The sequence below is a fragment of the Lepidochelys olivacea genome (assembly GCF_965140295.1).
Source record: "Lepidochelys olivacea isolate rLepOli2 genome assembly, chromosome: 19".
In the NCBI taxonomy this organism is placed as follows: domain Eukaryota; kingdom Metazoa; phylum Chordata; order Testudines; family Cheloniidae; genus Lepidochelys; species Lepidochelys olivacea.
Window position 1 is genome coordinate 2,111,980 of NC_140429.1, and position 16,754 is coordinate 2,128,733.

General features: G+C 47.1%; 1 protein-coding gene across 4 annotated transcripts in view; it reads left to right on the plus strand.

Annotated features, from left to right (window-relative positions):
- Window positions 1-16,754, plus strand: part of GRIK3 (glutamate ionotropic receptor kainate type subunit 3) — a 237,257-nt gene that overhangs the window by 182,757 nt on the left and 37,746 nt on the right. For all 4 annotated transcript variants that reach the window (XM_084652520.1, XM_084652517.1, XM_084652518.1 and 1 more), the window contains one exon: window positions 13,686-13,909. In XM_084652520.1, coding sequence (XP_084508646.1) covers window positions 13,686-13,909 — 224 coding nt within the window. The remainder of the gene's footprint in view (window positions 1-13,685; window positions 13,910-16,754) is intronic.

Sequence of the window (16,754 nt, forward strand, 5' to 3'; positions counted from 1 at the left end):
CAGAGGACAAAATGTGAACCGTGTTGGTTATGATGGTTTCCTAGGTGGCTAGTGCTTTGGGAGGTGACAGTAGCCTCCATATGCTGGGTGGTCGACATTACAGAGCCTCATTTTGCTAGAGAAATTAAAATCCTGTTTCATTTCAGCTGGCAAGATGAGTTAACGTCTTAAATACAAAAAATTGAGAAAAGAAATGACAATGTCTTGGCTTTCTAACTGTGCCCAGCTCCTCATGCTTTTATGCAATTATTTTCGTCTGTGCCTCCTAGCGCAAGATGTCTAGCTCCGTAGCCTTCTATTCGTTGCATGTCCTGCGTGATACCCTAATGGAACTGTCTGGTACCTCAGTCTTTGAAATGCAACACACACGACTGAGCAGGTGTTCTGAGGGTTTTTTTTATGTTACAAACACTGCTGGAGAAGGTCAGGCCGTGGGGCAGGAGACAGCGGAGGCTGGATAATGAAACGTAATTTGAATATGTAGCATATTTAGATACAGAGTTAAGTGTCACTTCAAAATACCCATAACTAAAAAATGCTTTGACTAATTGCCTTCAGCCTTTCCCAGAAAAAATGGAAGTCACTGAGCAGCAACTAGTCACCTCTAATTTTCAATCCTCAGAGAAAGACATTCCTGACAATGCAAAGAGCCTTATTTCTGCTCCTGCGTACCCCGTGCTCCTGGCGATCAATGTTAACGAGAGCTCTGTGCACAGTGGGTGGGGGTGAAGTGATTATGGCCTGGAATTCCGTGATGCTGTCAGTCCGGGTGAGGAGTCATTCTGAGAAATCCCACCAAGGCATAACAAGGTGCAAGGGCTGAAGCTGAAGATAGGCAAATTCAGACTGGAAACGTGGCAGAAGTTTTTCACAGGATGGGTAATTAACCATTGGAAAAACTTACCAAGGATTATGGTAGATTCGCCATCACTGGATGTTTTAAAATCAAGATTGGATGTTTTTCTAAAAGATCTGCTCTAATTCAGGGACAGTCTCCCCTGGGCTATGCAGGAGGTCAGACTAGATCGGTGGTTCTCAAACTTTTGTACTGGTGACTCTTTTCACATAGCAAGCCTCTGACTGTGACCCCCCCTTATAAATTAAAAAAACACTTTTTAATATATCTAACACCATTATATATGCTGGAGGCCAAGTGGGATTTGGGGTGGAGGCTGACAGCTCACGACCCCCAATGTAATAACCTCATGACCCCTTGAGGGATCCTGACCCCCAGTTTGAGAACCTCTGGACTAGATGATCACAATGGTCCCTTCTGGCTTTAGAAACTATGAATATGGAATAGACTGCCCAAAGCTACATTTCTATCTACGGGAATGTGGGAGGAGTCCTAGCCATCCCAGATTTTCCCCTATGCCTCACATTTCCCTGTGTTTTCCCTCTCTGTGTCTGAGACCCTGCATTAGCAAATCCCTACAAGCTAAAGGAAACTTTGCTGTGCTGTAGTGCAGGAAAGGGGAATTCACTGGAGCACAGCCGGACTGTGGAGTACAGGGAAGAACCAAGAGCCACTGAGACTTACGTGCACCCTAAACATGATCCTGTTACCCAGGTTTGAGAGAAATCTGCTTTGTTAACTGTTATAGAATCTTCCAGTATTCCTGGAGCATTAGGACCTCAACCTACGTGCTCCTACTCTGCACTTCTTTTACAAGAGTCATGGGTAAAGTATTACATTTCACTTTGTACAATACGGTTTTGAAGTGTGACTAAAATCTGATTGGACTTTTTAGACACACTGCTGGCAAGTGAAAATAGTAATTTTTAAAGTGCTGTGGAAGTTTCAGATTAAGGGGGTATATAAATATGCAAACATTAATTAGCATCCCTGCAGGGTACTTTTTAATGGAAACATTAAATGACTTGCCCAAAGTTACACAGCAGGTGTGTGGCAGAGCCAAGAAATGGACACAAGAATCCTGACTCCCAGTCTCTTACTCTGCACTAGTCACAATTTTCTCTCAGTTCATATTAGGCAATGCTAATTTCTTTTTTCCACCACTGACTTTATCATTATCTTGGAAAGTATGATAGTCTCAAGGCAAGAGGGCACTGCTTGACCAAGGCGCTGAGGCCCTACGGTAATACAAATAAATAATAATAATAGAAGATGAAATGGGAGACCTTGTTAACCTTGATTAACTAATACAGATAGGGTCAGTTAAACCTGGTACAATGCGTTTATTAATAGGATTGTAATCATTCATAAATTATTTCAGCCATCAGCTCATTAACCTGCTCCGCAATGTGCAGAAAGTAGTGCAATGCTTTGGAATATTGCAACTTTTGTTACCCCCACCAAAAAAATAAAATAAAATGCAATAATCTGACATGCTAATTTGCCAGCTCACTGAAGTGTCTTTCATGCTGATTTCACTTCAGGGACCTCCTGGAACAGACCCCGTAAAACAGAAGACCACAATCATTAATGGCATAATCCCATTAGAGGGGCGATGGGAGAGTGCTGGAGCTGGGTAAGAGGCAGGAAACACGAAGATAAGTGGCCACTCTCCCCTAACGAGCTAGGCTTGACCCTCTAGGCTGAATAAAGAACGGAGCAAGTCTGGCACTACTTGGAGAGCACCTGCTCTTGGCTGAATTCACAGCATTAATTCTCCTGGTGAGATCTGGGTTTTGCTGTCTAGGGTGTGAACATGTCATGCTGCCTCACGCTGGCTCCCCTAATTCCCTCTGAAGGAGCAAGAGACACAAAGTCTGTGTGGCTGCACTGGCCCAGTTTGTGCCTGTGTGATTCTGATGCTGCAGGTACCCTTCTAATGGAAGACCAGCCGTAGCCCCCCCTCTCCTGGCACACAGACGCTCTGGGTTTCTGCACCATACAGGCCGCCACAAGGCATGATTGATGGAGATGGCCCCACAATGAAGGGAAAATATCCCATTGACTCATTTCGAAATCTCAGACCTGTTACGTGAGATTCGTTGAGCAACACTCTTCCTACTGAGCAGTCCCACGGCCTGACAGGCCTTAGATTAAGACTTGGGCCCAAGGGCAGAGGCCTTTGGAAGACTTATAGAATGGAAGCGAAGCAAAGCAAAGCTGCTGGTCTCTGGGATGTTTTAGCTGCAGCACCATTAGTTCTTTGAATCCTCCTTTCTAGCAGGCATGGATTGGCGGGTACTTGTCTTAGAGTGATTTATCAATAATACCCAAGCCCCATCTAAAGCCATTATTTATTTTATCCATGGGTCATTACGTTTTACAGAACTGTTTATGTAAAACATTAAACAGGGAAATTCTTTGAGTGCAACCAGATGGGGCCTGTCTTCAGCAGAGAAGCATCCGCAAATCATGCACAGAAGGAACAGCAGTTGATTGGCACCGGGGGGGGGGGGGGGCGGGGAACCCTGAGGTTAGGAGTCCGTGCTCACTGAAAGCTAATCAGGTGAAGGCTTGTGAGAGACCTGGGCTTGGATTGGCCCAACTTCATCTCAGACATCCACCTCCTTCTCAGTGAAGCAGGAGCATCAAGAGAGAAGCATGAGTCAGGTAGGACCATAGGATCCTGTGGGGTGCTGAGCACACAAGGTAATGTTCACCCCGTGTAGAAGACATGGGACACCCGGGTCTTGTGCTGATGTCCTGGTGCAGCCCGTAAGTGGTGCACAGGGCTTCAGTGGGACATTAGTGGTGCCTAGGCCTGGGAAGGCTGACATGGGACTTAGTGTGCCTGGCCCCTCTGAATAGGTGAATTGCCCCCTTCCTGAGATGTGAAGCTGCAATCTTACGATGATTGTTTAGCATCTTGAGTGACTGAGACCGATGGGAGATGCTGTTGCCTTAGAAATGTCTGAGGCAGAGAGACGGGATTCAGTGGATGTGGTTTTGGGGAAGAGCACATGGGAGAAGCCACGTCCCAGCTGAGCTTCCATGTGCGTTGTGAAAAGTATCCAAGGAGAAGAGAGATGTTAGTCATGTGGCTTAATGCACTAATGGATGGTGCCCAGATACCATGCTGCTGGGCACAGGCCAGGAACTAGAACAGACCCAGGTAATTCAGGGAAGGGAGGAGGGGAAAGACTGGAACTGAGGAAATGAGTTCATCTAGGGCTGCAGCCATAGAGCATGATGCTCAGAAGAAGAGGCTAGGACACTTGCTGCAGTAAATCGGTAATGAAGGAATGTGCACAAGCCCCGCTACCATCATATAATTATAGATATATCTGGGCTTTGTACACATTGTGTCATTTCCCCAGCCATCTGCAGTACAACGGTGCAAACTCCAGAGTATGACAGAGCTCTGGCTGTTTACTTGATGGTCTCTTATTGTTTCTTTTGGAGTTATGGGAAATCCCTGATCCAGACAGGGCTGTCCATAGATGGTAAAGGCTTAATCTGAAAACCTCTGTGAACTTGGCTAGGTTCTAGTCTGTCCTGAAGCACAAGTAGGAAAAGCAACAGCAGCATGAGCAACTCATGGCATGACCCTACCTTCCAGCTCCCAAAGGTGGGTCTGGAGCGAACAGCCTACTACTGTGAGGTGCAAATTGTACATCCTGTCCTGCTGGGTTTGCTGTGATCGGCATCGCTCCTAACAACAGAAAGGATGGTCTGTGTGAAAGGAGTCTGGTGGTGTTGAGGCCATTTCCAGGCTGACATGACTCCCACAATTGCTACTAACCACAGCCCGTGATTGGCAGCTTCAGCAGAGAAGCCAGGAATGGATTGGCCCCTGAAGACTGAACTTGGTCTCAGATTATGAGCAAAGCTCATTTTGGGAAGGTTTGGGGTGCACTGATGGTGCAGGGGTGGCCGCTTTCAGTACCATGGTTCTACAGATAAACAGAGAACCTTACGGCTGTCAAATCCACCTCCTTTTGCCAGCAATGCGCGTGCTCGCTCTCTCTCTCTCTCCAGATGCCAATGACAACAAATGCAATTAAACCCACATTATGGATTAGTTATCCATAAAACTTCATTTAAAAATTCAAGCCATCTGACAACTGCACCTTGAAATCTCTTGTTGCTAGGGTGTGGGGCATGGCATTCGTAGGACACAAAAGCCGTAGAAAAGTGGGTTGTTCTTGAAATTTTGTGCACACACATACAAAAAATAAAACTTCGCTTGTGCTGAAACTAAGTGCCAATTTTCCACTTGGTGTGAAATTTCATGTGGGAAATAGACCGGCATGAAAAATAATAGGGTTTCTAATGGAAATTCCTGCTGACCGGTAAGTGTAGTGGAGACATAATATCTGTCCGCAGGGACGATTTATGACAGTTGATTTAACTCTTTCACAATAAATGGACATTTATTGACAGTAAATTCTGGTGGAATTACATATTATGACCACGTGGCCACATTCTGATTAATGCTTTTGCGCGGGGTGCCAGGGGGCTGTTTATTTCAAGTGCCTGTTAGCTGGGAATTCATTCGGAAGCCATTGCCTCAGGAATGGAAAGAACCCCTTTGTGTGGTCCTGAGGTGTATTTCATATTTATTTCTATACTGCAGGGATTCAGCATTAAGGAGAAGGCATAAAATAGGAGGAAACGCTGTGCTTCCAGCTGGCTGACCATGCTTCTGCCTTTTGTGTGTGCTGGAGCATCGTTAATCAGGTGGATTCATCTTTTTAAATTCAGTGAACACAATGGAAAGGCAGCATGGCCCATGGATGGGGCTATGGACTGGAGACCTAGGTTCTATTCCTGCCGCTATCACCATGTTGCTGTGGGATTTTATGCAAGGCTCTTCCCCTCTCTGAGCCTCTGGTTCTCTTGACCGTAAAACCTAGTTAGGTTGTAAACTCTCCAGGGGAGGGACAGTCTCTTTCTATAAGTGTGTACAGCACCTACCATTGGGTGGCCCTCATCTCAGGTGGGGCTCTTGGCTGTACTGCCCTAGAAACCATGCTAGTACACTGCAGAATAGGACATGTCCATTAAGGAAAGAGAAGCAGGGAGCCATTGCAGTAGCAAGAAGCCTGGTAGGATGTGATGATGCTCATTTCCCATGTACAGCACATAGCTGAGTTCCTCCCTGGCTGTGTTTGCTTCACCCCGGAGGTTAAATAAGTTCACTGGCGAAACACAACATCTAAATGAAGCTGTGAGAACAGCCATTAAGAGCCAGCGGGGTCAGAGACTCACATGATGTCAGGGAGTGGGAAGCATTCAGGGCGGCTTGGGTCACAACCTCACCGTTATTCAAACATTAATTCTCACGCTGAGGGATTAGACAAGCAGAATGAGCAGTCACTCACAGAGGGCTCTGCACTGGGCAGTCAGGGGAGTGCAGTGCTCAAAGGCCTGGGAAGGCATATGACGCCTTCCAGCTCCGGGTAGACTGCAGCCATGCGTACCATCTCTCAGTTCTTTGCTGGCCTCTGTGAAATGAGCTGGTTGTCTTAGTCCTGTCTATAATGGGCCTCCTGTGAGATTAGCCCATAAAGGGAGAGGCAGAACTCTCCACTTGCCCTGGGGCTGGTTCCCAAAGGTCAGAGCTGAATCTCACTGGCAGAGAGGAGCATAGGAGTGAGTAACTTACGCAACTACTGCCCAGGCTGCGACCTTGTCTGCTTTTGGTGCTCACTAAACAATAGAAGAAGATGTAGTCCCTGGCCCAGGGAATTTATGGTATGAATAAGACCCAGGCACTTAATGCACTGGCAACAGGTGCAGTCGTGGAGCAGGACACGTGTCTTCAGGGGCTCATCACCTCCATGGAAGAAGCAGGTTTTGGAGGAAGAGCGGGAAGGAGATGGTGACAAGCAGACAGGACAGCATGGAGGAAGCAGGAGGGAACAGACAGGAGAGGAAGGAAGTAACAGAGGGAGGCTTTGGGCAGCAAGGGAGTGTGAGAGGAAGCTAGGTTGGAAATGTAGGCAGGGCACAGATGGGGAAGGCACAAATCAAGCTTGCCATGGGAGGAGAGAAGAAGCCAGTGATGAGCCAGGCAAGAGAAGTGACCGGGTCAGAGCTGCAGGAGAGGATGAGCATTGTAGTGGCCATGTTTTATTGTAGTCCTTGGTAGGAAGAATCGAGAGCTGCTCTCTCTGGCATTGTCAGTCAAGCACCAAAAGAAAAATTAATTCATTAAATAAAATATGCATTATTTACCTGTCTCTCAGGCAATGCACACATAATTAGTTTATGCAAATACCTAGCTCCTGTTGGCGAAATAAGGATGGAGGTATTCTATTTTCCTGAATAAATATGTATCTTGGGGCCCATGTTTGCCAGACGGCTGTGAATGGCTGTGACATGCCTCAGCTTTGGACGAAGGAGCGTTGTCTGTGCTAACCCTTGCGAGGGGACAGTGGCTGTTTGGGAGCTGCTCTGACCCCATTCCCTTGCACAGCTGAGAGATCTGCATGGGCGAGCGAACATCTCTGCTCAGACTTTGGTTCTCCATCCACTTACACTGGTATAAACCAGGATTAACTCCACTGAGCAAACTGAGGGGTAAAATCTGTGTAAGGGAGAGCAGACTCACACCCCTTTAAAGACTGGTGGGGAAGTTTCCTCATTTGGCATTCGGTCTGCTGGACAAAATTCTGCTTTTGGCTCCAATTCACCAAGGCACTTATGTATCTGCTTAACTTTAAGCAGCTGCGTAAGTCCCCAATGAGACATGAGCCTGTGTTGAAGTGGTTTTGCTGAGTCAAGGCCCCTGTGTAGCTGGCACTTGCAATAATGCTGCGGCTATAATAAAAAGACTTTTTGCTATTCAGCAATGTAAAATTCTGGGGTGAATGGAGGAAACATTTAGAGGCTGTAAGTAAGTGACTTCCTGGTTTGTAATGTCAGAACGCCACAATGAAAGCTTCACCCCTGCTAGTTTTTGCCTTAGACTCTTGTGGTCAGCAAATCCTTAATTAGATGCCACCTTCTGAAAAATCTGCATCCATGAGAAAGGGGATCTCAAAGTGCAGTTCTGTATTAGCATTACCAGCATTACCAACAAGCATTTCCGTGCTGGTTTTTCTCCGCTTCAGGCTGACATTGTTCGGGATACTTCAGCAAAAATGGCTCGGCCATCGCTCATAACAAGGTGAGGGGAAAATAAATAGTTTTGACCATGTTAAAAAATTCTGACAACTGTTTTGTTGAGAAGCTCTAGCACCTCTGTGGTTTGGAGCAGGGACCTGATTATTTCTATGTTACTCTTTGAGGATCATAAGGGAGCCCCCATCTAGAGGGAAATAATTCCCTAAATCCCCAAATTTTAAAAGATTTCATTGGGAATTTTCATTGATTTTTTTTTAAGGCCAGAAGGGTTTATTATTCTGAACTCCTGACAACACAGGCCACAGAATTCTTCCCCCACCCCCTTCTTCCCACCCCGTAATGCCTGCTTTTAGCCCATAAAGTCTGGCTCAGATAGACAGCCGAACTGATTTAAAGATTTCAAGTGCTGGCGAATCCACAGCATCCTTAGGTAAGTTGCTCCAATGATTAATATGGTTTCATAATTTCTAAAAGCAAATGCTGGGCAAAAAATAAAGGATAAATAATAAATACGATGGATATCTTATGTGTGTGTTAAGCACTTAGTGCGCATGACATTGAACAAGACTGAAGTCAAGTCAGAGACACAGCCCTTGCCCTGAGGAGCGTGCGTGTAACACACATACAAACCAAGCCACCTATTGATTTGTGATTGCATCTATAAGACTTTTTATTGGATGCTGTCCAGGGTGGTCTGTTAGAGCTGAAGCACGTATTCAGTGAGGTAGGGTAGAAAATGTTCCCTCCCCCAGTACAGCTGGGTTTCCTACTGGTGGGTTTTACAGCAGTGTATGTGCTCAGTTTCCACATGACATAGATGCCTCAAGGATTGTGGTGTCTGGTGCACCCTGGAAATGCTATCAATTCGTCATCTAGAGCAGCTGAATGTTTTGCAGTTTCCACCTGTGGGGCTTAAACTTGCTGGGTGAATTTCTTGTTGCCAGGCACCTGTTCGTTGCTGGAATGTCTTTTAAAAGTGGCCAGCAAAGCTGCACACGAGAGTGCATTTAAGGGGCTGTCCTACTCAGTCTGAGAGGGGAAAGAAGTGAAAATCCAGGGCAATGCCAGACTGAATCAAGAAATTGTGTTAAGGATGAGGAAGAATGTGACCATGTGTGCCTAAGTGACCTGGGCTATAAGTGTAGCTGGGGTTGTAGCAGGTTTTGCACATAACTGAAAAATCAGTTGTAAAAGCTTTGGATTTTTGTGAGCTGCCAGAAGCTGTGGAAATGTTGGCGAAACAATATTTTATACTAAGATACAAACACTGCTTTCCACTTGTTACCAACGACCATAAAGCGTGTCCAGGAAAGTAAACTGACTTTCAGAGAATGGAGATAGTTCCACTAACGCTTTGAGGAGGTGCTGGCCGTGCCTTGTTGCAACCTCAGTGTGCCTGAGTTTCCACATTGGTGTGACAGATGTTAGTGACGTGGCTTGATGCACTAGTGGAAGATGCTCGGATATTAGAGTGATGAGTGTGGTCTAGGAACCTAGACAGACGAGACTAGGAAAAAGATGAGTGTGGTATCTTGGGCACATGATGCGTTTGCTTCTGTTGAGTGATCTGGGTTGTTGACATGGCAACAGATTTCCTTAAACTGCCAGGACCAGAGTTCAAGTTCTGCTTAAGTAGCAGGTGGAATTTGCTGGTTTCATCCTCGGTCTTGATGGATGGATAAAGATTTCAAACTTCACCCTCTTTTTGAGGCTCAGAAAAAAGGAGTCCAAAGGAAACAGAACTTGTGACAGACAAACCTCAACAGGTTCAAAGTTTTGGTGAATTTTGAGATGCTGAGCTAAACATTTCTTTGGCTTCATGCTGGCCTGTTTGCCATGGGGCCTCCTGACCTTTGAGCTAAGCTAGACCAGGGATCGGCAACCTTTGGAACATGGCCCATCAGGGAAATCCACTGGTGGGCTGGGACAGTTTGTTTACCTGCAGCATGCACAGGTTCGGCCGATCGCAGCTCCCACTGGCCGCTGTTCACCATTCCAGGCCAATGGGGGCTGTGGGAAGGGCAGCCAGCACATCCCTTGGTCCGTGCCACTTCCCGCAGCCCCCATTGGCCTGGAGCAGCGAACCACAGCCAGTGGGAGCTGCAATTGGCCGAACCTGCTGGAGGTAAACAAACCGTCCTGGCCCGCCAGTGGATTATTATTCAGTGCAATTTGTGCTCCCGAACCCCTTAGGTACTTCTGAAAATCTCTCTTCCCATTGTTTATTACCATTATTTGTATGACAGTAGTGCCTAGAGGCCTTCTGGAGCCCCATTATATTAAGTGCTGTACAAACATATAGAGAGGGACCCTGCCCACAAAGCTTGCAGCCTAAGACAAGCTGGAGATATTGCAAGAATGGCCTTTTATGTGGCATCTTGATATTTCTGCTTCAAGTCAAAAACCAGGAAAGAGTGAGGTGGACAGCACCAAAAATAAATCAAAAGGGGACTGCTCTGAGCCCTGGACAAAGCTTCCATTTCAGTTTGGTTTGAGCTTCAGGGCTGGTTTGTATTTGATTTGAACTGATTTGCCATTCCCTAGCTGCCATTCAGCCAGCTGGCGTAACTGTATTCATTTATATTTGTTTTAAATGTGCCTGCTTGAACTCTAAACGCACATACAAGGAACAACACATGCTACCCCAAACAGACCCATAGAGAAGGTTAGGGCTTTGCCAAACCAGCCTGTCCAATCATTGAAACTATAAGTACCCACATGACTTAGTAGAGTGAAATTCCCTCTGTGCAGAAAGCCAGCAAAAGAGAGATGATCCCAAGTACATACTAGGCCATGTGATCTGAGTTTCACTGGGGGTGTTTGCAGTAAGACATGAGACGTGAGGAACAAAGGCATAGTACAAAATGTCCCATCCTTTATTCACACTCACCACTGAGACACTCCCACCAGTGTCCTAGAGATCTGTTACTTCTTTGACTCTCTGGGGTTTCCACAGAGAACCTATCAAGTTTCATCATGAAGTCGACTGTGGGGAAAGAAAATGAACACTCTACCTCATGCTGCTAGAATATTACTTCCTGCTACTTAATTTCTGGGTTGGCCTCCCTCTGTGACATTCTGTACTTGAAGCAACATTGAAATGAAGGCCAAAAAATATGCCTTCTATGTAGGATGGCATTTGCAGCATGCTGAAATCTCTGATTGGTAAGTGTTGCTGCAGGAGGCAAGGTCACAGCCACCGATTAGGACATTTTAAAATACACTGTCTCTGGATCTATAATTAAGTCGATTAAAAATGCAAACTCATTCCTGGGCAGATAACAGCTGGGTCAAAACCCCTCAGAACAGAACATCTCCTGCTGGTAAGCACAGTATTTATATACCTAGGATCAACAGAAGAGCTATGCGGTAAAATTACAGACTATAATTATTAAACAAGGTGGACCAAATTCTGCCTGCCGATACGCTGGCATACATCTGAAGCCACTTCCTTGAAGGTAATGAATTTATCCCAGTGTCACCTCATCCAGACCCTGGCCCAATGCATTAAGTAGGTTCTGCACCATCCAACTGCATTTCTTTTTATCCATGGAAGGTATTTATAATTACAACACCTGCCCACCTCACCTTCTGCCTGCCCCCTGGGATCTGCATGGTTAACATATGGTCCAAGCCCTGGGATCTGGATGCCTGATGCAAACCCCATTGTTGATAGAAGGAATCTCATTGACTTCAGCGGACTTTGACCCAGGCCCTGAGCGCAGATCAGGGTACAGATACCTTCTGGGGAAGCATCTCAGCCCCAGCTAGACTCCCTAGGAGGCCTGAAAACTCATGGGTCACCAGCATAAGTGGTGCTGCCCCATCCCTGCCCCCATGTCCGCCCCCACACACTTTGCAGGCTCAGAGAAGTTATAACAAGCCATCCTGTGAGCATCATAGCCCTGCTTACACCCAGCGAGGAGGAAGACAGTAGCTGTTTAGTAAGAGCTGCAACCAGGATCACTGGGGCTTCTAAGCAGCAGTACCCCACCCCCATGCCATATTAATGGGAGCCTAGACCTTCCCTAAAGATGGTAGTTCTCAACATCATCAGGGGAAAACAAAGGGACTGAAGAAAGAAGCAGGAACCAGGGAGGGAGCGCAGGGATAAATTGAATAATTAAAAGGAAGGAGTTCCCCGTGGCCTTGTTGAGATTAATAGAAGCATAATAAGTTGAAGTGGCATCACAAATATCTCTCTCTGCATGAGCTGCTTGCCACGCCAAGTGCTGGGCATTGCAAGACCCAGATGCCCTGAGGGCATCAGAAGGATCCTCTGGCTATGGCAATTATTATTGATGATTACTGTGTGGCCTCCCTGGGCACTGGTGTGAGAACCAGAACAGATGTAGGTAACGGATGGACGGACACACACCCAGAGGGCAGGCCAGGCTCCCCGGGTGAAAAGGTGCATGGGGGGAAGATTTCGCCACTTGCTCCAGCAGCTGCGTACTCCTGACAGATCCCTCACGCAAAGGAAGAGGAAAATCCTGGAGTTCATCTGCCCTGAGGGGCCAATATTAAAATTTGGCCTGTGGTTTGGGCCCAGTTCAGCATGGCAACTGCAGTGGGATTGGAAGGTGCTCAGCACCGTACAGGATCATGCCCCTGGGAGAAGGAGCCTGCCCGGGGTTGGTTTGTTGTTCAGCTAGTAAGCTTTAGGTTCTAGTCTCCAGGCAACATGTGCTACGAACCCACGTGACCCTAACAGAGGGGCTGTGTGGTCTGGTGGAGAGGGCCCTGGGCTGGGGGTGGGGAGACCTGGGCTCTATTCCTGCCTCTGCCACTGACCTTCTGTGACAACCTGGGCAAGTCACTGCGGCTCTCGGTGCCTCAGTTTCCCCTCCCATCTGTGGCTGTTTATATTGCATACTCTTGGGGGCAAGGACTCTCTCTCTCACGCTGGTTTCAGTCAGGTCCTCTAGGTGCTACTGTAATACAAATGAGTAGTAATAAACTAAGGGCCAGTGTGTACATGAACTGGGGGAAAGAGCATCTCCCCTTATGTCTATGGTGCTTTTTTCCATCTCCCTCCCCCGCCCCCTCCGTCTCTCCCCCCCTTGTCACCAGCCAAACCTGGTCTTGCCCTGAGCCTTGAGCCCTTCGGCTGACTGTGCTTTGAGTGCTGGTGATTTGTCTGAATCCCCCCCACCTCCTGGCTGTGTAACTGAGCAGGGTGGGCGTGAGACCCTGTGGACCGGCCCTGGTGGGTTTCACGGCGAACGGAATCAAAGCGTGAAGAACAAATCTCTCAATGTTTCGCGTCCGCTCAGTTCTGGTACTTCCCTGATTCTGCAACCCTTGGGCCCCATCCACAGTTGGTATAAACTGATTTCTGTGGCGCTAGCCCAAACGCCTCCAGGCGAGACCCAAACTGCTTCCAAAGATCCTGGTATCGTCTTTCTTCTTCAGGTTGGGGGGGAAGAGGAGGAGGGGCTGGTGTGTTTCTGCTTTGAGTGAGGCCAGGCCTGCCCCAAGTTGGAATAAACAACAGAGTGAATTTACCAAACACTTGCTGCTGCTCCCTGCATTCGGTCGGCGTCTCCCCTGCCCTGGGCACCATGACTTCAGGCTCCCAGGAGGGCGGCCGGTCTGAGGAGGCAGTGTGCTTAGATGGGGCTGGAAGTGCCTTGGTTTCTAATGGCTTCTCTCTCTCTCTCTCTCTCTCTCTCTCCACCTCTGTGTTGCCGCACAGAAAGCTGATCTGGCCGTTGCTCCTCTCACGATCACCCACGTCCGGGAAAAAGCGATAGACTTCTCCAAGCCTTTCATGACACTGGGGGTCAGCATTCTGTACCGGAAGCCCAACGGGACCAATCCCAGTGTGTTTTCCTTCCTCAACCCCTTGTCTGCTGACATTTGGATGTACATTCTCCTCGCCTACTTGGGGGTCAGCTGTGTGCTGTTTGTCATAGCCAGGTAAGGGGCGCTCCGATGCCACGGCTCCAGACTGCCATTGCACATCACGCGTGCTGCCCTTTGCCGAGTTCAGAATCATTTTGCTGCTTGGTGTACCACCCCCGAGAGCCTGCAAATTAAACCCGTTCTTCTCTTAATTCAATGACATTTCCTCCATTGCACAGAGACAGGCTGGTTTGTTATTGTCGGGTTGCTCATGATTGTCAGACTGCATGCACTGTTTATTTCCTCTTCCTTGCTGTGGGATAACTGGAGCACCAGGCTGAGCATCCTTCATTATTGCAGGGCTGCTCACGATTCAGACAGTGTACATGGTTTGTTATTGTACGGTTGGGTTACTTCACAGGGCCTGATTCTGATCTCACTTATATTGGTTCCACACCATTGCAGCTCCAGTTGAATCAATGGATTTACTCCTGATTTACTCTGTGAGTGAAATGATAATCAGGTCTGCTGTTTGGGGGATGGGGTTTATTTATTTACTGTAAGATCACTCACTGAGATAAGCAGGCTTTGTTACTGTAGGGTTGATAATTGCTTCTCTATACGCTGGTTTGTTAGTGTAGGGTCAGTCATCCATAGACACGATGGTTTGTTACTATAATACAGTAAGATGCCCTGTCAGCGTTGGGGGATTTCTCAGTAGTGGTATCATGCTGTGCAGATCGCTTTGCTATTGTAGGGTCCCTAGCAGTGGCTGCTGCTTTTCTCAATGGAAATAGCCCCGGAACACAGGAACTGGCCGACTGGATCAGCCCATTTAACCCAGTGTCCTGTCTCGAGAGTTGGCCAGTGCCAGCTGCTTGGAGGTGCCGGAAACTTTGTAGTTAAAATGCTGGGTTAGCTGCCCATAGCAGAAGTTCCTTCTACCCCCTTTACTCCCTCTCCGCTATGACATAGAGAGTGGTTTATAGCCTTTCAGAGATTTTTTTTTTTTTACCCTACTAAAAGCAGCTGTGGGTGTTCTCACATGCAAGCCTCTTTTGAATCACATTAATCTCTTGGCCCCAATGACGTGCTGTGGCAATGAGTTCCCCAGGCCAATTATGTGTTTTGGGTTTGTTTGTTTGTTTTTTAAGTGTCAGCGGGGTAGCCGTGTTAGTCTGTATGCACAAAAACAATGAGGAGCCCGGTGGCGCTTTAAAGACTAACAGATTTATTTGGGTAAATATGCATGAAGATGCAAGAAGAAGTGGGTTTTTTACCCACGAAAGCTTCTGCCCAAATAAATCTGTTAGCCTCTAAGGTGCCACCGGACTCCTCGTTTTTGTTTTTTAAGTATTTGCTTTTGTCACTGTAAAGCCTGTTGCCTTTCCATTCACTGACTGTGCCCTAGTTGTGATGAAGGGTAGTGGGAGCACCTGATTTATCTTCTCTGTGCTGCCTTTTTCATATCACCTCTAACCAGTCCCACTCTCTCGGGACACAGATCGCCCCATAGCTTCAATCGCTTTCACCTTCTCTCGCTGAACCCTCTGCAAGTAATCCCCCAAACCGTCTGTATAGCAAAACACTGGGAAGCCTGTTGCTATGGACCTGGCAATGTGTCTGTTTACAAAATTAACATGCCGCTAATCTTCATGTTTAAAACACATTCCTATCTTTAAAAGCAGCAGCATTTGCATACATTTGCATGCATTATTAATTTCATACAGTCTTTGTTTGATGAGATACACAGTCTGGGGCCACTTCAGAATATGCACAGGCAAAGTGTCTGCGTCCCTCCCATTGGACAATGGGCCATAAATAAGCTTGTGGGCCTTCCATGCAACAGGAAGGTCTCTCTTGGAGGCACTAGTCCCCATTGGCCCTCCCTCGCCTTTTGATTAGTATCCTTAATTGAGCCATTTTCTAATGGCTTTGCTTCCATTTTGCATGCCACTCATCCATATTTATGGGACACAGAGACAGCCTTGTTTTGGTTGTCTGAAGGGGTCCTCAGGGGTGCTAAATGCAGCACATAAATGAGCTATTATGGGCATGCTTTGCTGTTTATCATTTCAAAGCTCATAAATTGGGAGCTTGGAGAGCAGCCTGCTCCATTGTGGCTGGTGCCATGTGGCTGGAGTTTGCTGTGGAGTTTTTTCCAGTACCTAGAAGCGCTCTCAATATTATCCTGATGGGCTACATTTCCTTTGCATGCCACTGACCATCTGTGTCCCAGAGACCAGCCTGAGACGGGCTTTGCCTATGGGCACAAACAGCAGTTCAGTGCCCAGTTCCCATTGTGAGTTAGGTACCTCACTGCCATTTGTGCCTTGAGAAATCTCCAGCCCCCAGGACTGCACCAGCTCTCTGGGCAGGCCTCAGTGCCCAATAGCTTCCTAGGACGGGTGGAATGGTGTTTTCCTTAAAGTGTCCTTCAAAAAGAGCAGCCTGCCTCTAATCCACTGACATTTCAATCAAACATTCAAAGCAGAGATTAATTATCAAACGACAGTATCCAGAATTCATTAACCCCGATGTTCCAGCATGGCTGCAGTTTGCAGCCCTCCTGGGTTCTCTGCAGCATTTAGAAATGATTACCTGGGTTTAGCATGTAATACCCTAATTACACGTAGAGCAGTTGTCAAAGTAAACTCTGCTTAGCAGGCAGAATATTTGTTCTCTCCAGAACATCTGAGCTGGCGAAGCAGCTGATTCTTCTTACCCTTGTGTCAATCAGGAGTAACTCCACTGACATCAAAAGACGTAACTAGGCCCAGGGTGTTTGGAGCGTAAGTAAAAGGTTTATTTTCTGACAATGAGACCTGTTCTTCTTACCAGTCTTCACAATGAATCTCTAGCAAGTGACAGGACCTATAGTGTGTGTAACCCTTTACAGCTTCCCGGCACTCTGCAGACA